Genomic DNA, 21,453 nt, shown 5'->3' with positions numbered 1-21,453 from the left:
CGCGACTGGCCTTTTTTTTTTTTTTATAATCTTTCACTCCAGCTGTTTTTGCCTAATATGGACCTGGCTTAGAATTTTAGTGAGGTATCAGACAATCTTGATACCAGACTGGATGATGTCCAATCCAATGAAAAGTTTCAAGAAAGGCCAAACGACTTGACCAAGACCACAAAAAAAGCCGAATAGCCAAATGACCTCAAGTTCTCAGGGCAACATGGTGATTTGTTTCCCATATGTGCATCTCTTCTCGGCACGGTCAGTCTAGATCTAAGTAAAAAAATACAATATGTACTATATTGATATGTACGACGCTTTCCGCCGCACAAACCTCCCAGGCGCATTTTTCGTGGCGTCTAGAATTACTGATATTTCTACTATAACTTCTCCTACCCAGTATCTTGCCATATATACCGCATCTCCTCCCATATTACTGAAATAGTCAAAATGTTTTCAAAAAGGGTCTCCTTAAGTAGCCAACTGGAAAGCAAAGCAAAGAGAAGTGGAAGGACAGGGTTTTGAACCCCTGTCCAAAAAAAGTCTGTGATGTATACAAGTGATAGAGGTGATATATGAAGATTTACATGGTACACAGAAGCTGGGATCTATTCCAATCACAAATATCGGACGAATGAACCTCCGCAAACCCACCAAATCCAATAAAGATGGAAAGAAGACCCCGAAGAATCCCCACCAGAACCCTATAACCGCTAGATAATTGGCTACGGCAATTATTGATTGCTAATCAAGGCTCTGCTTCAAAGTGGGTCTGTGACGAAATGTTGATTATACTTCTTCAGCGGAGCTTAATGCCTCGTCTCCTTTTTCCTCAACGAACACCTCTTAACATCTCCTTACACCACTTTTCCAAAATCAAAAATCAAATCAGAAGTCCAATAATTTCAATATGACCCCTAGCATCCTTGTCGTCCTTACATCCCACGATGAGATCCCCGGCGTGGGACCCACGGGCTGGTATCTGGTACGTTTGTAGCTTACCCCGCCATAGCTCCAAATCTAGCTCCATACTACACAAACGGAACATGGTTACCAAAACAACATAGGTGGATCAATCAGAGAATGAAATCACTAACTGATATCATTTGTAGCCTGAATTCGCTCACCCCTGGGAGGTTTTGCACAAGAAGGCCTCTTTGACTATCGCTTCCCCAAAGGGCGGTAAGGCCCCACTAGACCCGGGTTCTGCGAAGATGTTCGCAGAGGATCCCGTTTCGAAGAATTTCCTTGAGACACAGGAGGGTATTTGGGCGAATACTCACAAGCTTGTGGATGTGTTGCCTCGTGCTGGCGAGTTTGATGCTATTTTCTACGTCGGTGGACATGGCCGTAAGTTATAAGCACTTGTATTGGAGATGGAGATAGCTGACATTATCCATAGCCATGTTCGACTTGACAAACGATCCTACCTCTATTAAGCTGATTGAGACTTTCGCTGCGGCTAAGAAGCCTGTTGCGGCTGTCTGCCACGGCCCCTGCGTGCTTCTCAACACCAAGAATGCTGCTGGCGAGGCGCTTATTGCTGGTGCGGAGGTGACTGGGTTCTCGAATGTGGAGGAGGATCAGGTGCAGCTCTCTGCTGCCATGCCTTTTATGCTGGAGACGGAGTTGCAGCGCGTTGGAGGCAAGTATGTCAAGGCTGATGAGCCTTGGGGTGCTAAGGTTGTTAGCACCAAGTCGAATGGACTTGGAGGCGCTTTGATTACGGGACAGAACCCTGCTTCGGCTACTGGGGTTGGTGAGGCTATCCTGAAGGCTTTGGGACTTTAGATATAAACCCGGATCTTTGGTCTGGTATACAGGGCATGTCTTATAGATAATGAAACATGCGATTGATGTCTCAAATTGACGTAATATAACCAAATTTTAGGATAAGATGGACAAAACAAAGCGATTCGTATGTAAGAGCAATCTGAATGCGCTTGGGGAATTCAGGAGCGAAAGGGGAATAGAGCAAACAAAACAAATAAGCAGATCAGATCAGATCAGTTCGACCCAATTTGGGGAATAAGATGGTGACGATAGTCGAAAAATAGGAAATGAAACCGGATATCTGTCCAGCCGGATCAGGGTCTGGCAATAGAAGTAGCAGGGGCAAGAGAAATAAAACAAGTAAATCGCAGCCAGAAAGATTCCCGTCAATCGTATCGCACATTGGCGAAGGGACATGACTCGGACAGACATGAGACGTGGTCGAATAGTAAACACGAAGAACAGACGTCTGGACGAGAAGATGCGAATGACGAGCGAAAAGAAGATCAAATACTAGGTCTGCCCCTAGGTAGTAATGTCGAAAGGTGGGTGAAGATGTTTGACAATAAAATGAACAGTAGGGATCGATTAACGAGCAGACTCCATGTCGCCGGTGAGTTCAGCGACGCGAGCCTTGATGCGAGCGACACGAGATTCGATGGCTGAAGAATGTTAGTGGGGGAATTGGATATAATCCTGGGGGAACTCACTCTCTTCACCACTGGTGTCTCCTTCGTCTGTACGCTCCGACTGGCTAGTGCGAGTGTCGGGCTCCTCGCTCAGCACAGCAGTCCGCTGAGCAGCATTCTCGCGAATCTGCTTCCACCGGTCCTCAGAGACCTCCTGGGGGCTAATAGCTTCAAAACTCTCCTCGTGACCGTTGGTCGGGGTTTGAGGATGTCCATGATCATTGGCTGGGTTAGGAGTGATCGGACCATCGTCCTCAGGAAGGAAAGCTGGCTGCTCAACGAGAGGACCCTGGTCAAACTTGGAGAATTCCTGGTCAGCAGCATCGCGCTCGTTGGTGTCGACACGGGACAGAGCATCGTATTCAACAGCACGCCTGGTCTGAGGCGGGCTACCGGTGCCGACGAATTGAGCTTGGTGCACCGATTCCTCGAGCTGCTGAGGTGTGGAGGGCTTGGCAAGCTGCACTGGGGCTGGGGTGGAGGCTTCTTGCCCAGCGAACTGACCAGGAACGGGCTTCTTTTTGAGTACAGCCTTGGGGGGAGATTCCTTAGAAGGAGTTTCCTGGGCAGCCTTGGCCTTGGCCTCGAGGGCGGCACGAGCAGCTGCCACGGCCGAGCTGGTGGAGGCCTCGTTGACACCGGGTTTCACAGAAGGCTGGTCGATCTTTTTCTTGCTCACAAACATGCTCTTGAAACCGGCGTTGCCAGTCTTCTTTTTGAGCTTCTTGCTTTCATCGGTAGGATCGGCGGGCTGCTCAACAACAACAGTCTCGGCATCCTTGATCTCCTCAGGGACAGCTACGACTTTGCTCAGGGTCTTCTTGGCTGGCTCAGGTGAGGGCGGCAGCGGGGTGGCCACAGCAGCCGTGTCCTTGGGAGGCGGAGGGGGTCCAGATTTGGATGTGCTGGGTGGAAGAGGAGCCGAAGGCGTCATGGGCTTATCTGCTGGCTCGGCAACGTCCTCAGCAACATCTTCAGATACATTACCGGTTCCTGCGCGGCTGTTGTTAAGGTATGCAGCACGGAAAGTGTTCTTATCGTAGTTGCTGGCCCACTTCATGGCCGATGAAGCCTCATTCACGATGCCCGGCTGAAGAGTGAGCACCGAGTTAGTCTTGGTCGAGTAAGCGTCAGAGCGAGATTGACCCGCGGAATCCTTCGCTTCCGCCTCTTGCTCACGATGCTTCTTCTGAAGGGCGGCGGCAGCGGCTTGAATTCGCTTGTGCTGATCGGGACCAATGCTAGTCTTACTCTGCGGGCCCTGATTGTTGGGACGCTTGTAAGAATCTTCCACCGAATCCACCTTTCTGGCGGAAGATTTGCGACGACCGAGCTTTGTTCCCTTCCGACTACCGAAGCTGAAGAAACTCTTCTTCTCGACAATTTGCGCGCCAGCCTCCGGCTCAGGGGCAGCACCCTTGATCTGCTCCTCCAAAATCAGCCACTTGGTTTCCCGAATGACTGTTTCAAGGAGGGCACAACGACCAAACACGGCCTTGCGGGTAGATGGCTCATCGCCGGACAGACTGGTGATCCAGACCCACCAGAACGAGTCATCCAAATCCAAAGTGGTGATGCTTGCCAGCTCAGCCGGTTCAAGGGCTGGCTCAGGGGCCAGGGTGCGCTTATGCGATTGGGAACTCTGGCCACGAGTGGCAGCGATTGGGGGCAGGACCTTGTCTGGTGGCAGGAGGAGACCAACTGGGTTCTTTATTGGATTGTCGTCCGAGAAGCCAGATGACATAAAGTCCGCCCAGGATGGGGTTGTGGGACGTCCCAGATCACCACCCTGCGAGCGAGGCACGGTACTAATGCTAGCAGCAGTGTTCACCTTTGCGGTAGCCGGAGCCTGCCTCTCTTCATCTTCTGGATCTGACTCAATGGAACCACCAAATCCAATATCCTCGAAACGAGACCATGAGGCGTCCCGCAAGCTGGTTGACTGCTTCGAACTGGAAACACTAGACTCATTGGTGGATGAGATACACCTCAGCACACGCAGACACTCATCGGTCAACGCTTTGATCGGATCCTCGAAGTTGGCGAATTCCTGCAGGTGCCAGTGGTCATCGCGGTATTCAAAGTTCTTTGCGCGGCGCAACAGAGAAAAGGGAGTAGGAGAGACGGTATCAACAATCATAACAACTTTAGTGGTCGTAACTTGGAGCAGCGTCGGGGTTTCCGGGGGATATTCGGTCGCCTCCACGAGGGATTGGAGGGAGATAGGGAGCGAAGAGATGCCGGTCACCCCACGAGAGGTATCGGGGACAAGCGATCGCAGGTAAGCAAAGAACAGGTGGCTTGTCGCATCGGCGGCACTATATTTAAAGTCAGGGTTTATTCGAAAAAGAGATTTGGAAGCTCTCTTACGCAGCCCAATTTTTATAGGAGGCCTCGAAGCCCTTTCCAGTATCGTGGTGTTCAAAGGCCCACCATCCAGCGTAGCGCGATAGCTTGCGGCCGCCCAAACCATTGGATTTGCCGTGAGCCGCAATCGCTGCGAGAAGGTCGAAGAAGTCATTGATAATCTTGGCGCGAGCATCGGTGTCGACACTGATAGGGATGAACGTTGAAAAAGCATCGCGGGCCAAATCCGAATCTGGAGATTAATTTTAGCGGATTTGGTCCCCCACAAAATCCCGATGCGCGTACCTTGTTCGCCAACCTTGAACAATTCATATGCCTCCCACGTAACAACACCGCCCGGCAATCTACTCCAACACCATTTCAAAACACTGCAAAGAACCTGTACGACGAATCAGTGACCGCCGTATGGTATTGTTGCCAAGTGAATAATTCTCACCATCGGCTCATTGAGCCGGAGCTCCTGCATCAAGGCATCACCGCTGACCGGGGCACCTTGCTCAAAGGACTGATTGAAGTAGTTTCGGATGAATGTGCGGGCCGCACTAGGATCGGAACTGGGACGGAAAGGAAGGAGCAAGAATGGGGTGTCGAGAGCTAAATTGACCAAATGATCAGCAATCCGAAGTATGCGCGTGGCAGCCGTGACACCACCACATGGTTTGGATGGAAATTCGTTACCTCGCGCCTTCAATTCGTGTGCACAGCCTCGGATGAGCTCTTGCACCTCCTCGGGAGCCACTTCAGTCCGTTGCCAGGCATCGGTCCATTTAGGCTTCGCGGGGACAGGGTTCGCGGTGGCAGCTGGTTTGGTCTGCTTTTTAGTCGCGGTGGAGTCTTTGCTTCGAAAGACGCGAGAAAAGAACGGCATAGTTTCGAATTCACGCGACCGCTAAGCTTGGGTAGGCCGTTGTGCTCGATCACGCGTGTCCGTCGGTTAGATCCGTTATTATGGAGATCTGTGTCAACAAATAGCCATTAGCGGGGGGTTTCAAAAGGGGACTGGACCGCTGCAGAAGACTGACCGGTAATTTAACGACTGGGAAGAAGTGAGGAGAAGAAATTCCAAGATTAACCCGGCCGGGATGTCCTGCAGCCCCGGGGGTGACAGGCTCAGGCAAAAAAAAAAAAAAGAAAAAAAGAAACAAAAAATTAGGAAAAGAAAATGAAGCGATCTCCTTCCGGAGTCTGTGCTCTCTGCTGGAGAGGGGAATTTAGGGCAAGGGAACAAGATCAACCAGTGAATCAAGATCAAAACGAGAGGATAGAAGGAAAGATGAAGAGCCTCGACAAGAAGAGAGACAAAGTTGGTGAACTTCAGGGGTAAAAAAACGGGATCGAATCACACTAACCGTTGGGTCTCGACCGCCCCCCTCTTTGTTGCAGTTTTGCGTCGAATGTTTTGGTCTCTTGTTTGGTTTTGGCTTTGTATTGAATTATCTTTAGTAGGAAGTAAGAGCTAAGGTATAGAGAAGAACCGAGTGGAAAGAAGTATAATGTATGACCTATACTCCGTACTAAATGTGCGGAGTGGATGATACCGATGGCGATCATCATCTCCAAAACTGACTTTATTGGATCCAGGGTTATGGTAGACACGATCCTGTCACAGTAATTGGAATTGGCTACGAAGCTGTCAAGTCCACTATAAGGGTCTTAGAGACTTTAGGTGACTATTGGGAGAGAAGGATTGTACAGGTCCATTGGTGGCAGCCAATCAAGACTCGAATCGGTGAAGTTAGATCTTGGCTATAATTGAGCCAGGATAAGATATGTGAGATATATGAGATATAAGCCTTGCCTAGGTACTATACGCTATACACTATATACTACACACTATATACTATACACATGGTGCTACCTACTATGTTTGGTAATGGAGATGAAGCAACGGGAAATATGAAACGTGGGAATCAATTAAGTTTGATCACGGGGACAGCTTCAATGTTTACATAATATGCTACAAGTAGTCACTATATCAGTATGTATCGATAGTGAACTACGGAGTAAGCTCCTAAGTGAAATGAAGCTTAGGCCAGGCCCCTAATATCAGCAGCACTGACATCTTTTAGCCGCGGACCCTGATCTTGATGGGAATTCGGCCAATAATCTAGAGATCACGGGATCCACTGTGATAGCGACTACATGAGAATTACATAATCAGTTATTAATAGAATTCAGCCTCAGGCCACCACAGCTTACATGATCCAATCCCTTTCCTTTTTCTTTCCCTCGAACATGAATGATTCTATCTTTAGAATCAACCTTTTCTGCATCATCTATCAGCCCCCCATCCCCGTCTACTCCACGGTATCGCATTAGTGGTTCCCTTTGAACACTTTTGCCCTCCCCCAACTTTCATTCATTACTTCACCTTTATTTCTCCATTCTCCACCGTGTCATAGACATTGCCCTCGAGACTTTTGAAACTTTTGAAACCCGCATTCGCGCAATACTTCCACAGCAAGCTTTACTTCTTATATGTTTCTGTTGCGCGGCGCAATACATAACTTTTCTATCGAAGTAATCTCGAGTCGCCTGTGCCGGTTATAAAACCAGCCGTCCCTGACGAGGCGACTCCTTTCACTATACTGTCGCTTGCTGGAAAATAGCTCAAAATGGGTCGCAGAAAGATTGAAATCAAGGCCATCAAAGATGATCGCAATCGTTCAGTGTAAGTTGACTAGATATATCTTCTGCTTCATACTAATGTCTCTCGCAGTACATTCCTGAAGCGAAAGGGTGGTCTCTTTAAGAAAGCGCATGAGTTGGCCGTTCTTTGTTCCGTCGACGTCGCCGTCATTATCTTCGGGCAAAATAAGAAGCTCTACGAATACTCCTCATGTGACATGCACGATGCGCTTGCGCGCTACCAATATGTAAGTGATTAGTATTCTCAGTGGCATGAAGCAACAGCTAATGGGAAATTCTTCAGTTTGGTGGCCCTCACGAGCACAAAGGTCCGGATGATTTCTCTGGCAAGCGCGACGACGATGATGAGGAAGATGATGACCACACACCGGCCCCCGAGGAAATGCAAGTTCAACAAACTCACACTGCCGTTCCCCCTCACCTCCACCAGCCCGGTTTCCAGCATGTCAACCATGCGCCTTCCGCGTCCCCTCCCATCACGAACGGTCTCCCGCCGCGCCATGGTACCCCGCAATCCCAGATCTCCCGCCCATCGTCAAGAAATACCCAGAACACACATGTCCGTCGCGTCAGCTCAAATCTCGGTCCCAATCAGCATGCCACACCGCCGCCACCTGCGCAGAATGGCTATTACATGTCAAACCCGTCCATGTACAACCCGAATGTTCACGCTGCCATGAATCAACCGCGCCCCGGACAGTACGCTCAGTATGCTCATCCTCCAGCTCCACAGGGAACACCGCCTCAGGGAATGCCCCATCCACATGGTCTGCCTCAACAAATGCCTCAACAGCATTTCCAGCACGCACATAACGTTGCCTCACAGCAAATGGGAATGCCACCGGTATCACATGCACCGGTACAGCAGATACCACAGGCTTACATGTCGGACCAGGGGCGTGGATCGATGCCTCCATCTTTTGGTTCTGATCAGAAGCGCGATATCCCGGATCGCTCGGATATGGGTCTGAAGCCAGACAGCCAATCACCACCCCAGCCGAAATTCCTGTCCAAATCTCGTAGTATCTTCACGCCGATTGACGATGGCGGATCTGTGCTAGCCCGGCATTTTGGAGCGGGTCCCTCGATGTACGAGTCCCCCCGTGTGAATCAGAATATCAAGCCAGATGTATCACATGAGGATCTAGCACCAAAGGTAGAATCTACGGAGTCTCGTACACAGTCGATCCCATCAGTCTCGGATATTAAGCCACCCCAGAGAACCAACAGTGGTCAGATCCCATCGAAACGTCCGCAGCTGAAGGTCCAGATACCAAGTGAGAGCTCTGACAGGGGTAGTGCAACGGCCGACTCGTCTTCACGCGATTCCGCTGGCAATAAGACAACACCTGCCAGAGGGAGTGGGGAAAACCCTCCGCCAGGTGGTGTGGTTTTGCCGCCGCCTTCGCCCTCGGCTGGGGCAATCCTCAGTGCAGGTGCCCAAGGGCCCCCGAACCCGTTCGCTCGTCCACCACCCCCTGGCACCCAGTCACAGAGCAATGCTTATGGGAATTCCATGAACAATGGCAATAGCTCCAATAACATTGAGACACCAATTTCCGCCCTGCCAAGTCGCTTCGTCTCAGATGCCCTTCTTCCATCACCGTCCAGCTTCTTCCCCGATTGGGGGTATGGCCGTTCGGGACCAGACTCCAGTCTTCTGCCTAGTCCCCTCAATTTCCCGACGCCCGCCTTGCCAAGTGGACCAAGCTTTTCAAGAGAAGATGAACAGGACAAGAAGCGCAAGAGTCCAGACAGCGGGACACAAGACGAAGGCGTAAATAAAAAACCAAAACCCTAAGGACGTCGTTCACCCCCCCCAATCCATCCACTTCCCTTACCCTCGCCGACTACCAACCCTCATCCGATATCCCGGCTGATATCATTTCCTCCCACCAGTCACCCTTTCTATTCTACCTCAATTGCGTTTTTTTCCTGATTTGGTTGAGTCCAGGATCTTCATGCTCTTATACCCCGGCTATATACCTTTTCTTTCTTTATCTGTCGAGTGTTATATTTTTTCTTCCAATGGTACTTATCTGATGAATTTGATTTGATATATTTGATTTTCTTTCATATCTACTGAAATTTCCATTCTATGAATGTTCTCTTATGAATTTCTTCTTCTATCTACTTTGTTGTCTGACGGCGTGTATCTGTTCACGTGAGTACGGATGATGTATGTACAGTTTGATCCCCCAGGATAGCAATGGCAAATTCTATTTACAAAGAGTATTACAAGAGAGAGCTTACCAGGATCTCCCTAGCACGATGTAACCCTCGAGCCTCTCCTCACCCAAATAGCCGAAACACATTTGCAGATCCTAACCATGTCTGCAACACGTTACAGAGCCTCGGCGATTGAAAGTGGGCAGAAAACAAACCCCGAGCCCCGAGCTTGGAGTATAAAAGGTCGTCGTGATGGCTAAACACCGCTTATCCTTCTACATCTTGATTTTCACAAAGGACACGCCAAACAATCTTACTTACTCTATTCGTTTACTACATAACACTACAATGACTCTTACCGGTAGCTGCATGTGTGGTGTAATCCACTACTCCGCTGAAGGTATCTCAACAACTACCATGGACCGGTAATCAACAAAGCTAAATGGTCCTAGTGGACAAGTACCTCGCCGCTCTCTGCCACTGCACTGATTGCCAGAAGGTATGCAACGCCATTCTCATCCTATAACACGACATATCTACATGATACTAACTTGAACTTTCCAGTGGACTGGAGGCGCCTTCACCTCTAACGCCGTCGTTCCCCGCAGCAGCTTCAAGGTAACAAAGGGTACGCCAAATCTCTACACATAATTACCTATCTACCCATAATGTTGAGGTTCATCCATTTACTCAATTGATGCGCCTCTGAAGTTTTGCCAAATCGAACGAACCTTGCTAACAAATTGAAAGGAACCCCCAAAACCTACGACGCCGTCGGAAACAGCGGCAAGGTTAATAAGCATTTCTTCTGCTCAAATTGTGGATCGGGACTGTATACTGAGCTGGAGGTTATGCCTGATATGCTTTGCGTTAAGGCCGGAGGTCTGGACAATGAGGACGCTAATCTCGGTGGGAAGATTGATATCGAGTTTTATGTTAAGGATCGACCTAGTTATCTATCTGCTGTTGAGGGTGCGAAGCAGGAGCCTATGTTTGGGTAATTATCTGTGACTTTATTTCGTGTGGCCAGATGGTTTGGCGTATAGCTCCTGGGGTTGGGGAGCTCGGTGTTTGATGCGGGGTTCGTGATAAGATTGCGGGGGTGGATCAAAAGCCGGATATATCTTGGTTTGTTGCATTCCTTAGGATAAGAATTGGAATGGAATCAATCCACGAAGAAATTATTTAGGTGGATTTGATGAGTTTTTAGAAATTAACCTTTAATGCAGTTTTCGCAAAGGTTGGCTGGTAGTTGAGATACTATTCCATTTGCCAGCTCTTGGTCTGTTCAAGTCTCAGCAACATACCATGCCTGCAGATTGTCAGATATCAAACACGAAAGAATGAACAGAGAGCAATCCCTTCCTCGCGAGTCTATCAACAATGCCCTCAATAAAGACAATATCCATCTTATACCTTGACTCATCCGCCATGAATATCTGATGCGCAACCCTGAGCGGGAAAAACGTAGATGCCGGACCAAAGAGTTCCATCTCGTCTTGTAACAAATAGTCCATACTCCTGTAGATTTTCCGCGCAAGTGCTATCATGAGCAAATCATTCTCATCAATGCTGGAACCGAGCTGCGGATATAATCCCCGAGATGAGCGGGGTAGATAAGAAGATAACCGCTTGATTTCGGTCATGCAGATAATCTGGAGGGCCCATAGATGAGTGAACACATTTGCCATCGTGATATTGGGATACCGGAGAGGGAGAACTGTATCGTCTGAGGCGTTGCCAGAATGCCAGTAGGGAGGACCACTTTCAACGCATAGCAGAGTTTCCCAGTTGCCCAGGCGTGAAGTCAAGTCAACAAAAGAGCTAAAAACCTGATTGGTGTGGGAATCAATTGTCAATGCCGAGTTTCTGATTAGCAAATCGGCTTGATGTAGGAGCGAAGGAAGCGTGATAGCTTCGTTAAGGAGCTGCTGCATGAGCGAGGGGCCAAAAGTGGAGAATGGGGTATTGATCCAAGCTGGTAAGGCCAGAAAAGTTGGATGGCGATGTTGAATAGCTTGGATTGTCTGGAATCATCAGTCAGGATAGGTTACCAGGGCTGACGGGGCAAGGTAGGCACAAACCAGAAGAGGTCGGAATCCCACAAACAGCTTATGAGGAAACCCATCTTTACAGACACCCGGTCCATAGACCTGAAACAAAAGTCCAACAGCCTTGATATGCTCCGCTATAGCGGCGGCAGAATCTGGAATCATAAGCTTGGAAAAGTAAGCAAATTTACATACACTCGAGGATGAGAGTAAAGTACCTCCGCCATGGCGAGACACATGGCCGTCGGGATCATCTCAAATTTAACTCTGGCACCATTCACACCAAAGCTTTTCCGGAGTGCATGGATAGCGTCATAGTAGCTGCTGGAGCAATCCGCGTTGGCCATATTTGGCCGTGATAGGATTGAGGCTGCCAATGCTTTGATGGCTCTAGACAGCACCAAGCTGCCAGTGTTGAGACATGGGAGGATGGAAAGGACCTCAACCCAGGAGCCGCATATTCTAGGCTCCACGTAATCTGAAAGGGATCTGCTTGTGGCTCTTTCGCTCTCGGGGACAAAGTTCTGCGCGATGAATTCTGAGAGATGGTTTGCATTTGGCTGATTCAGATACTGCTGGGGTATTAGGGGTCCAGCTGAAATTGCGTGTAATTGTTGGCTAACGAGTGACGCTGCTGTTTTGGTTTCCACTGGGTTTGCTTTGTCTCGTCTTCGATTTGAAGACTTCGAGGCATTGTGTTCCAGAAATTTCCAGTCTGTTGGGTAGCCATCACATCTGAGTCCTGAAAATATACATTGACCACATTCAGGTGACTTCCCGTCGCACTGGAGATAAAAAGGTTAGTGTACTGATGCGACCAAGACTTTTGTGGTCATACTCCCAACTTTCGCCTCCTGCAAGCCTGGCAGACATTTCTCTGTTTGACCTTCATATCGGCAGTGGAGTAAGCTCCAAGTGGAATCAAATGGACCTTGGAATCACATCCTCCTCTGATCAGCAATGCACGAAAATATTTCAAATCTGCAGAGGATGAGAAATGAAACCGATAGAGTGATCAATATGCTGACGTCATCTTCAAAGTCTTGGCGGATTTTACATCCTAAAGCGGTTAGTCTGTGAAAGTATATCAAATTCATTTTCTTTGCTTTTTGCTTACTTTTCATCCGAGCTAAACGAAGTCCCCGCCAAGCGTCCAAATTAGGCAAAATATGCCGCCAAGATATCACGGAAGACGGCAAGTTATTTGAATACATGTTTCCATGCCACCTCGGCTTAGCTCTTAATCTGCACAACTGGTAGCCTTGGCGGAATTTGCAACTGGAACAGGCAGATGAATATTTGGAATCTATAAGAACAGTGGCGTAGTGAACTAAAATGAATTAATAATTGACTTGAGCGCTTGTCGTCTCACTGACCCCCAGTGAATACTATATAAGTAGAGCAAATCGCATTCAAAACCAAACAGTATTCACCAAACACCTTCAAAACATTACCCATATCTTCAGCACATTCACCATGTCCCCATCAACCTTCAAGAACAGGTTCGACATCACACACATCGGCACAGCCACAGCCATCTTCGAGTTCGACGGTGTCAAATTCTTGACTGACCCCTTCTTCTCCCCCGCCGGCTCAACCTGGGACGTGGGCGGTGGAATCATCCTCAAGAACACCGAAACACCAGCTCTCGGCCTCGAGAACCTCCCACCAATAGACGCAATCCTCCTCAGCCACGAAGACCACGTCGACAATCTAGATGAACTAGGCCGCCAGCTCTTGAATGGCCGACACGTCTTCACCACCGTGGACGGTGGAAAGAACCTCGCCCCCCGCCCAGCTGTCCGTGGCATGAAGCCATGGGAAACGACCTCCGTCATTCTTGGAGGTCAGACTTATGAAATAACCGCTACGCCATGCCAGCATCTACCCGGCGGTGAATGCACGGGCTTCATTTTGACGACAGAAAGCTTCGGCGTCCACTCTGATGGTCGGCCTAACGCGATTTATTTTTCAGGGGACACTGTTTTCGTCAACGAGCTTGCGAAGATTCCTGAGAAGTTCCATGTCCTTGTGGCGGTGATGAATCTGGGATCTGCTCATGTTGAGACTCCTGGTGGGCTGCTTCAGGTTACTATGGATGGTAAACAGGGTGCTCGGCTTTTCCGGGACATTCAAGCTGAGTATTTGGTTCCGATGCATTATGAATCCTGGGGTCATTTTACGCAATTTGGGAAGGACTTGATGAATGCTTTTGATGAGGAGGGAATCTCGGACAAGGTTCGCTGGCTTACACCGGGTAAATCAGTAAACATTCTGTGAGAATGGGGCTTCTACCGTTGAGGTTGAGGGATTGGCAGTTAATGTATTTATGATGATATCGATTACTTGCAATAAGATAATAAATCGTATTTTTTGCTGCGTTCATTCATTTTCAAATCCTTGACCGCTCAATTATGTTTTCCTCTAGAAAGCACCTTGGAATGCTATCGAGAAACAAAGTGAAACGATACAAAAACATAATATATTAAACATTCATAAATATATCAACATGTTGCCGGCATTTCCGTTTATCACCGACATTTTCACCACTGACCCTTGGATGGAAACCTCAATTGGCGGTCCTCGTTATCGTCCCAAAGGTAGAAAATCTAAGCACTATGGCAACTCATTACATCTTGCTGCAATTACTGCAGGTAACTCATCGTGGCCCACTGGGCCTCATTCAAGCCAGTCATCATACCCATTATAATTATCCACGCCAGGTGGTACATTCATCCCCAAGCTCTCGTGTGTAGTTAGTTCATGGTTCAATCAGACAGACCAAGACGTTTCCAAAGTTGCACCCCTAGGATGAGTTCGAGTTGTCTGCACAGCTGAAAGCAGAGCCTAAAAAACAGTCAATCCTAATTCTATAGTGTGGAAGGGACCGAACCTACCAATCGTTCCTGAGGCGTAGGCATCGATGATTTCAAGTACGACACCGTAGGTCGCACCAACTAGGAAGAATACTCCCAGTAGTACCATTCCAATGTGTAGCAGGAAAATCAGCTTCTGCAACAGGGTACCTCTCCAGTAGTCACGATTGCTGTGCAGCCACAAAAGGCCGGGCAGCGACATGGCAAGAGGAGCAAAGCAAACGGAGCCGACCAGAGCAATCAAATAGTTGAAGATAGGGATAGCCTCGGCGAGGATGAAAGAAATAGCACCGAGGAAAATTGTGCAGCTCATCCAGGTAGCCCAGTGAACAACCGTGTTGGATTGCAAATGACGGGTATTACCCAAGATCCGCACGAATATGTATTTAGCTGCAATCTAACAGAAATGTGAGTCCTGAACCCTTGATTTGATCGAGAACACTCACATGCAGGTAAATTGTGGCGCTCATCACCAGCCCAATCAATGCAACACCGTAAGATACCATCTTGATGGTTTGGCCGGCACTCTACATGACAAAGTTAGCCGATGCACTTGAATATGATGCCAGTGAGAAAATAGAAAAGACATACACCCAAGGACGGACTAGCAACCCACTGTCCACACCAACGATAGACGACCAAGCTGAAAGCCAGGTATGACGCCGTGACCAAACCCATGCACAGGTACAATGCCTTTTTGTAGTCCTTCGGGTTCCGCATCTCCGACATCACCGGGAGGAAGGCGCTGGTACCAGCCGTGGAAACGAAGATAGTGCTAGAAGCAACCATACCAGCGGCAAATCCAGGATTGTTAATGGCTAGGTAGCCAAGCTCATAGGGGCCCTCTTGGGGTGCGGCGGCGGGACGGTCGCGTGTCGTGACTGCAATAACAACGATGAAAACCGCGGCATAGATCGAAATAAAGCCTGCGTATGTGAGCCAGCCCACATGTTGGAGTTTGCGCACCGAAGCTGTCGCAGTGATCACGACCGTCGCAATAAAAGACCACCATACAGTGCAGGCAGCGTGATGCGAGAGGGCGTTCAACCCAGTTGACACTCCAATGATTCCACTGCCCACGACTAGCACGTAGCCGATCAGAAAGATAATACCCGTGAGCTCCTTCGCGAAGAAACCGCCAGCGACCTCCGCCATATCAGCGATGGAGTGGCAGTGAGGATGCTTCTTGCGGAAGTTGCCCAAAATGATAAAAGAATAGGTGTTGAAAGCGCCCCAGGCTACTATACTGATCGCTCCACCCACTGCACCAAGAGAGTACAGGGCCGATGGCATCGACAGCACACCCGTTGCGAAAAGAACCTTCACCATAATAATGCACGCCTTGAACCAGCCGACGTTGCGAAAACTGACACCATCGTCAGTCTTCTTGAAGACCTCCTGCTCCTCGAGAGAGTCCCGGGGGCTTCCAAGTTCGGCATCGACAACGTGGACCTTTTCGTCGGTAGTCATGTTGGCGAAATTTCGTTGCAATTCAGAAGCACCAGGCTGAAAAACAAAAGCACCAGGCTGTGAAGAAGTAAAAAAGATTCCAACGCCGGGGAAGAAGGTTTTTCATAGCAGTTCAGCGTGGCCATGGCGGTAAACCAGTGTGGATATTTGAGTTGTAGACGACGGCACATAGTGTCAATTAGCGCGCTGGAATTCTTTAGCATGTTTACATGGAGTTGCGGATACGCCCGAAGAGACGCTCTCCCCCCACATAGCTCAATTATTGATTCGCAGTGAATTACAGCCAATGAAGCGACTGGTTAGCCAATTGACCAAAGAGGAAAAGATTGTCGCTTCTTTTCTGATCTAAAAAAGCGACCCACAACTTGCAAAGTCTATCGTTAGATTAACGAAAATGTTAACTGAATCCTTGGATCCTTCAGCCCTTAATCTTAGATCCATTGGCTGTCTTCTCCGCCATAGGATGCTGATGCAATTAAAGCATAGGTTTTGACTTGCTAAGTTGCTCTCCTCTCTACATTTTCAAATCGATTCGGTGGCGCGTGCTCCCGCGGAAGTGGCTCTTGTAGGTACGGTGGCGTAGAGGGGCCAAAGCTCCCATGAATCAAGTGGCAGAAAACGATAACGAATCATGAGCTAGTCTCTACTCTTAGCTCTGGCGCCTCTGGCTAGATTTCTCAAAAAATCTTCACGACCACTATAGGAGCCGACCGTCCCAACGATTTGAGTAAACTTCGTAAATGTTGGGCACTGGGATACTGTCTTGGATAAGTTCGATTTAAGGGCCCCCGGAGTTGCGGACCAATAGCATGAGAAAGACAAGACATGAGGGATTTAAGGTGTCACATTTCAAAGTCCAAATCGGCTAGAGCAAGCAGAAAGCTAAAAGAACACGTGGGAACCTGCAAGGTACAAAGGTACAGTCTCATAACCCGAACGAGTACTATTGGACGTAGCGAGGTAAAGACAACATGCAGATAGAAAAGATCTGTTATAGGGAAAATTTATATAGAGCTAGAATCATGGAGATAAAATCCAGAGACTTAATATCACACGAACAACAGTGAGGGCCACCACGAAAGCCGCAGAATCGCAGGAAGTTGAAAAAAAAAATCCCCACGAACATAGTGGTGCTTGTAAGTAACAGCACCCGCCGTGACTTTATCGGAAACTCGATCTCCCTTCATCCTGGGCACGGTCCAAAGATAGATAAACACGCTCCTGGCCTACCATTGCCCTTGGAATTTGCTCGTTCAGCTCATTCACGCATTGCTTCGTAATGGTAAGTCTTGGCGCTATGAGCTGCCAAGAGGAAAAAAGACTCCAATACTGTAGGAAAGCGCACAGAATAGTGAGTGAATCGGGGATATGGAGAAAAGAGAGAGCCTAGACCACAATTTAGCTAGTCCTAAAAAAGTCTAGCGCGCTGCCCAGGTAAAATGATGACCCGGACACCAACAGCAACATATGGGTTGGCTTCGTCCCCAAGGACATAAGGTGGGTAGATGGCAATCTATAGCGCCTTCTTGGCGCCTATGGGCCGCCAAGCGGGGATGATGACCGCAGTATTTTATGATAACAGCTTCACACAGAACAGTATGTGATATTTGGTACGGAGAAATGGAGAATAGAGAGGGCAGATAGGTCTGGAGGTTATGGCCCAGCTGTGCTATCCACCTGAGGGATGTATGAAGAAGAAATTGTCGTCTCATATTACTCTGTTTCCACACGAAACGCGTGACAGATACTGAGCATACTCGGAATTCGGATTCGGTGAAGCGCAAGCGCTCGGTGGAGGTGGTGGTTCTCTACCAAGTGTAACACTTGGAGACCTGACCGGATCAGAAAATTCTAATTGGATCACTGCGGGGCGTGAATACACTGACACAATGGAGAGGGTCTGCCCCTAGTCACCGCTGAACACTAGTACACTACTGTCACTCCGCCAAAGGACAAATCTTTGTCTCTTGCCTTTCGAGATAATCGATGCGCGATGCTCGATAAAATTTTGAAGCTGTGCTTAGGAGTCATCCCAAGATGGTAAGAATTTTGAGTTTTGGGGTCTGAGCTTTTGTCCAAATTGGGTGCGCCGGGGTCCCCCGGACCCCCCTCATATATTTGCTAAAACTCCGGTTGGAGGGACTGCCTACCCGCCAGTTTGTGCTGCGGTGGCGGCTTCGGCACTGCTTTCAGAAGTTCCGTTCTTGCGGGCTTGTTTGGGTTTCTTGTCCAGCTTAGGTTTGGCTACGGACAAAGATTTCGAATGATTGGTGTATAAAGAGGGATAGATTTTAGACACGTTCGTGAAGTTGTCGCGACGGCGACGCTCGACCATATTGTGAGAGGCACGACTGTATTGTTGAAGCGGATTGATCATCCACATCTGTAGGGATACCGAAGCACACGTTGTGTACTTCTTCGTAGAGTTTCCTGGTGACGTGATCTCGTCGATCCAGTGTAGTCCATGGCAGTCGGGACACTAATCATCCATCCTGCCGATATCAAGTGGCTCCCAGCGTGCCATCGACGCCGTGTACGCGAGGGGAACGTCATGTGCTGGAGGATTTGGAGCCCTAGAACTGATGCCGTCGTGTTGACGGTTTGATACTGACTGAGTTCGTAGTGTAATGCGAGTTGTATGGGTTGTTGGGGAGAAGCGACGGCTGTGAGTACGGCAATCTTGAAATCGGGCGTATCCATGGCTGATCAATGAGCCCGTAAACCTCGTCCGACAGCCACTGCAGTATGTCTTTTGCCGTTGAGATCGTGGAAGTTGGCTACAGCCTGTGCATCGTGTGGATATCGTGAAGCCGTGCAGTGCAAGAGGCTCATCACAGAATAAACAGAAGAAGCAGCCAACTAAGCGAGGTTCAAAAGTATCAGCCATGCTAGGAAGAGAAAAGTGTCGGGGCAATTCCGCGTCGAACCGACACATGTGCACTGAACCTCTATCCGCATATTGAAAATGAGGGGCCCCACTGTCGAGAATCATCTGTGATCTTCGAAGGTTTCTTGCAGTCTGGATGCTTGCAGATTGCTCCCACCGCTGCAATAAGACAGCGATTCTTGAGCTCTTGTCGCAGTTTTCCATTCCTACCGATAGCAAGGCCTACACACCCAGTCAGACCCATTCAGCGTGGCAGGACCCCGAGGTGTCGTGAATGCTATCAAAATCTGGAGGGTTTTAAAAACTCCGCTTCTCATCCATAAAAGCCCTGGCTGCCATGAGGTCTGACAATAGATGAAGTCAGGAGACCCACAGTTTGGTGCTGGGGAGAGAGGGAGTAGACTATATATAATGGGGGAGAAGAAGAGTGAAGATAATATATATAGAGAATGAAGGATATTAGTAAGTGGAACCGCAAGGCACATTCCAGCTCTGCCCTTTAAGAGGCGCTGGGTATCGTGTGAAGCCTACCAGGTAGCTTCGCCGGCAGCTTGAACGCAAAAAAGGTCAGTTAATATTTCCTTGTCTGTGATGAGTTCCGAAGCTTGGGACTTTCCAAGCCAGGCTGTGCGAGAGTAGTCGATTTGATAAATAACATGCATTTCATGTGCAAATGGCCAGTTGCAAGTACACTCACGGTAGATCAATATGTACAAGTTCCATCAAAGGCCGGAAGAAGGATAAGTCTTAAACTTTCCAGACCACAACCTATAAGACATCGGTGATTTATCATATATCTGTTGCAACCGCATAGCCGATCACTTTTAGAAGGGGATTGGCGTGGTGAGCGGTGTGAAAATTTAGTGGCTGAAATCTGAAGCCTCGGGCCCGATTAGGCCAAAGGCAAAGCATCCTTTCGTTAGTGCTTTTTAAGAGTGGATCATTATATCGTTAGTTGCAGGTACTTTGGTTGTTCAGGGAAGTCAATAAGTGATAAGTACGAAGTAGAGTTTGACCCCACAGTTCGGCGTTTGCTGGAGCCGGCTGGAGCCGAAGTATGAGCTCATGAACCCCACGACCAAGCTCGAACCTAATGATTTGAATTTTCTCAGTTTGATTTTCAGCTCACCAGACCCCCAAGAACCAACACCCAACCTGCAAAATGACACCACCGGACAACAAAGACCCGCTAATTTCCCATCGAGCACAAATTGCAAGAGAAGCAGAATCCAATAACCCCACATGGGATATTGTGAGCGATCCCTGGGATCCAATCAAAAACCCAAACGGTTTCGTCAACGTCGGACTAGCCGAGAACAGTCTCATGCACAACGAGCTTCTTAAATCAATTAACAACAAGCTAGAGCTCCCAGCAAAATACCTCACCTACAATGACGGAGGCGGCGGATCCACCAGATTGAAAGCATCCGTATCCAAATTCCTCAATCGCCACTTAAACCCAGTCATTCCACTCGATCCCAGCCATCTGGTGATCACCAATGGCGTCTCATCAGCCATCGAGCACGTTGCGTGGGCATTCGCAGATCCCGGCGAAGGAATCCTTCTAGGAAAGCCTTACTACGGAGCTTTCGTTCCTGATATGAATCTGCGACCAGGAACCACCGTTATCCCAGTCAGTTTTGGGGATTGTGATCCCCTCAGCTTGGAGGCTGTGGCCAAGTACGAAAAAGCTCTACTGCATTTTCACAAAATTTCGGGGAACAGGGTCCGGGCATTGATGCTGTGTCATCCGCATAACCCGCTTGGGCGGTGCTACTCGCGTTCCGTGCTTATTGCATTAATGAAGCTGTGTCAGCGATACCAGGTGCATTTGATTAGTGATGAGATTTATGCGCTATCTGTGTGGGAGAATACAGTTGATCAGTATCCGGCGCCGGTGAAGTTCGAATCCGTTTTGTCGATTGGATTGGACGGGATTATCGATCCGCAGCTGGTGCATGTCCTTTGGGGCATGAGTAAGGATTTTGGTGCGAATGGGCTTCGATTGGGGGTCATCATTTCACAGAGGAATCGGGATCTTCATTTCGCATTGAAGGGGATTTCTATGTATTCTTATTCTTCAGGTGTTACTGACCATTTGACGTCGTTGATTTTGGAGGATGAGGTATTTACTGAGGCATATATCAAGGAGAACCAGAAGAGATTGTCGGAGTCTTACACTTTCACGACGGGGTTTCTGAAGAGAAATGGCATTGAGTATGCACCTGGTTGCAATGCTGCTTTCTTTTTGTGGGTGGATTTGGGCAAGCCATATCGAGAGCTTCGGCCTAGCATACCAGAGAATGATGATATCGGGAGAGAAGTGATGCAACTTTTATTAAGGCATAAGGTGTTTTTGGGCAGTGGCGAGTTTTTTGGATCAGAGAAGGATGCTTGGTTTAGGATTGTCTTCTCACATCCCCGGCGCTACTTGGAGGAGGCTCTTGATAGGATCGTCCGTGCTCTGCATGATTGCTGAAGCCAACATTGTTCAAGAGATCTAGAAATGTACATTTTCAACTTCTTAT

The 21,453-nt window shown here is 48.6% G+C and overlaps 10 protein-coding genes across 10 annotated transcripts; 5 read left to right on the top strand and 5 right to left on the bottom strand.

Moving 5' to 3' along the window:
- Nucleotides 1-904: 904 nt before the first annotated feature.
- On the top strand, nt 905-1,785 carry N7520_003890 (ThiJ/PfpI family protein; the record flags this gene model as incomplete). Its single annotated transcript, XM_057137825.1, has 3 exons — nt 905-979; nt 1,107-1,344; nt 1,397-1,785. The coding sequence occupies 3 exons, from the start codon at nt 905-907 to the stop codon at nt 1,783-1,785; spliced, it is 702 nt and encodes a 233-aa protein (XP_056998290.1).
- A 570-nt stretch (nt 1,786-2,355) lies between these two features.
- Nucleotides 2,356-5,691, bottom strand: N7520_003889 (DUF1708 domain-containing protein; the record flags this gene model as incomplete). Its single annotated transcript, XM_057137824.1, has 5 exons — nt 2,356-2,429; nt 2,478-4,774; nt 4,827-5,055; nt 5,109-5,202; nt 5,260-5,691. The coding sequence occupies 5 exons, from the start codon at nt 5,689-5,691 to the stop codon at nt 2,356-2,358; spliced, it is 3,126 nt and encodes a 1,041-aa protein (XP_056998289.1).
- A 1,747-nt stretch (nt 5,692-7,438) lies between these two features.
- rlmA (SRF-type transcription factor RlmA) lies at nt 7,439-9,273 on the top strand (the record flags this gene model as incomplete). The annotated part of the gene is made up of 3 exons (XM_057137823.1): nt 7,439-7,494; nt 7,543-7,699; nt 7,756-9,273. The coding sequence occupies 3 exons, from the start codon at nt 7,439-7,441 to the stop codon at nt 9,271-9,273; spliced, it is 1,731 nt and encodes a 576-aa protein (XP_056998288.1).
- A 716-nt stretch (nt 9,274-9,989) lies between these two features.
- On the top strand, nt 9,990-10,642 carry N7520_003887 (GFA family protein; the record flags this gene model as incomplete). The annotated part of the gene is made up of 4 exons (XM_057137822.1): nt 9,990-10,041; nt 10,094-10,140; nt 10,206-10,269; nt 10,392-10,642. 4 exons carry the CDS (start codon nt 9,990-9,992, stop codon nt 10,640-10,642), a joined length of 414 nt encoding a protein of 137 aa, XP_056998287.1.
- Nucleotides 10,643-10,963: 321 nt separating this feature from the next.
- Nucleotides 10,964-12,039, bottom strand: N7520_003886 (uncharacterized protein; the record flags this gene model as incomplete). The annotated part of the gene is made up of 3 exons (XM_057137821.1): nt 10,964-11,668; nt 11,726-11,860; nt 11,911-12,039. 3 exons carry the CDS (start codon nt 12,037-12,039, stop codon nt 10,964-10,966), a joined length of 969 nt encoding a protein of 322 aa, XP_056998286.1.
- Nucleotides 12,040-12,275: 236 nt separating this feature from the next.
- On the bottom strand, nt 12,276-12,565 carry N7520_003885 (uncharacterized protein; the record flags this gene model as incomplete). The annotated part of the gene is made up of 2 exons (XM_057137820.1): nt 12,276-12,477; nt 12,531-12,565. The coding sequence occupies 2 exons, from the start codon at nt 12,563-12,565 to the stop codon at nt 12,276-12,278; spliced, it is 237 nt and encodes a 78-aa protein (XP_056998285.1).
- Nucleotides 12,566-13,168: 603 nt separating this feature from the next.
- On the top strand, nt 13,169-13,972 carry N7520_003884 (MBL fold metallo-hydrolase; the record flags this gene model as incomplete). The annotated part of the gene is made up of 1 exon (XM_057137819.1): nt 13,169-13,972. The coding sequence occupies one exon, from the start codon at nt 13,169-13,171 to the stop codon at nt 13,970-13,972; it is 804 nt and encodes a 267-aa protein (XP_056998284.1).
- Nucleotides 13,973-14,498: 526 nt separating this feature from the next.
- Nucleotides 14,499-16,038, bottom strand: N7520_003883 (uncharacterized protein; the record flags this gene model as incomplete). Its single annotated transcript, XM_057137818.1, has 4 exons — nt 14,499-14,539; nt 14,590-14,965; nt 15,015-15,095; nt 15,160-16,038. The coding sequence occupies 4 exons, from the start codon at nt 16,036-16,038 to the stop codon at nt 14,499-14,501; spliced, it is 1,377 nt and encodes a 458-aa protein (XP_056998283.1).
- Nucleotides 16,039-18,184: 2,146 nt separating this feature from the next.
- Nucleotides 18,185-18,738, bottom strand: N7520_003882 (uncharacterized protein; the record flags this gene model as incomplete). The annotated part of the gene is made up of 2 exons (XM_057137817.1): nt 18,185-18,389; nt 18,434-18,738. 2 exons carry the CDS (start codon nt 18,736-18,738, stop codon nt 18,185-18,187), a joined length of 510 nt encoding a protein of 169 aa, XP_056998282.1.
- A 1,349-nt stretch (nt 18,739-20,087) lies between these two features.
- On the top strand, nt 20,088-21,404 carry N7520_003881 (putative aminotransferase; the record flags this gene model as incomplete). Its single annotated transcript, XM_057137816.1, has 1 exon — nt 20,088-21,404. One exon carries the CDS (start codon nt 20,088-20,090, stop codon nt 21,402-21,404), a length of 1,317 nt encoding a protein of 438 aa, XP_056998281.1.
- Between the last annotated feature and the right edge of the window lie 49 nt (nt 21,405-21,453).

This window comes from Penicillium odoratum (assembly GCF_028828045.1).
Source record: "Penicillium odoratum strain IBT 22623 chromosome Unknown utg000003l_segment0_segment0, whole genome shotgun sequence".
Lineage (NCBI taxonomy): Eukaryota > Fungi > Ascomycota > Eurotiomycetes > Eurotiales > Aspergillaceae > Penicillium > Penicillium odoratum.
The sequence above is the reverse complement of the archived record's forward strand: the minus strand, read 5'-3'. Positions and strand labels throughout refer to the sequence as shown.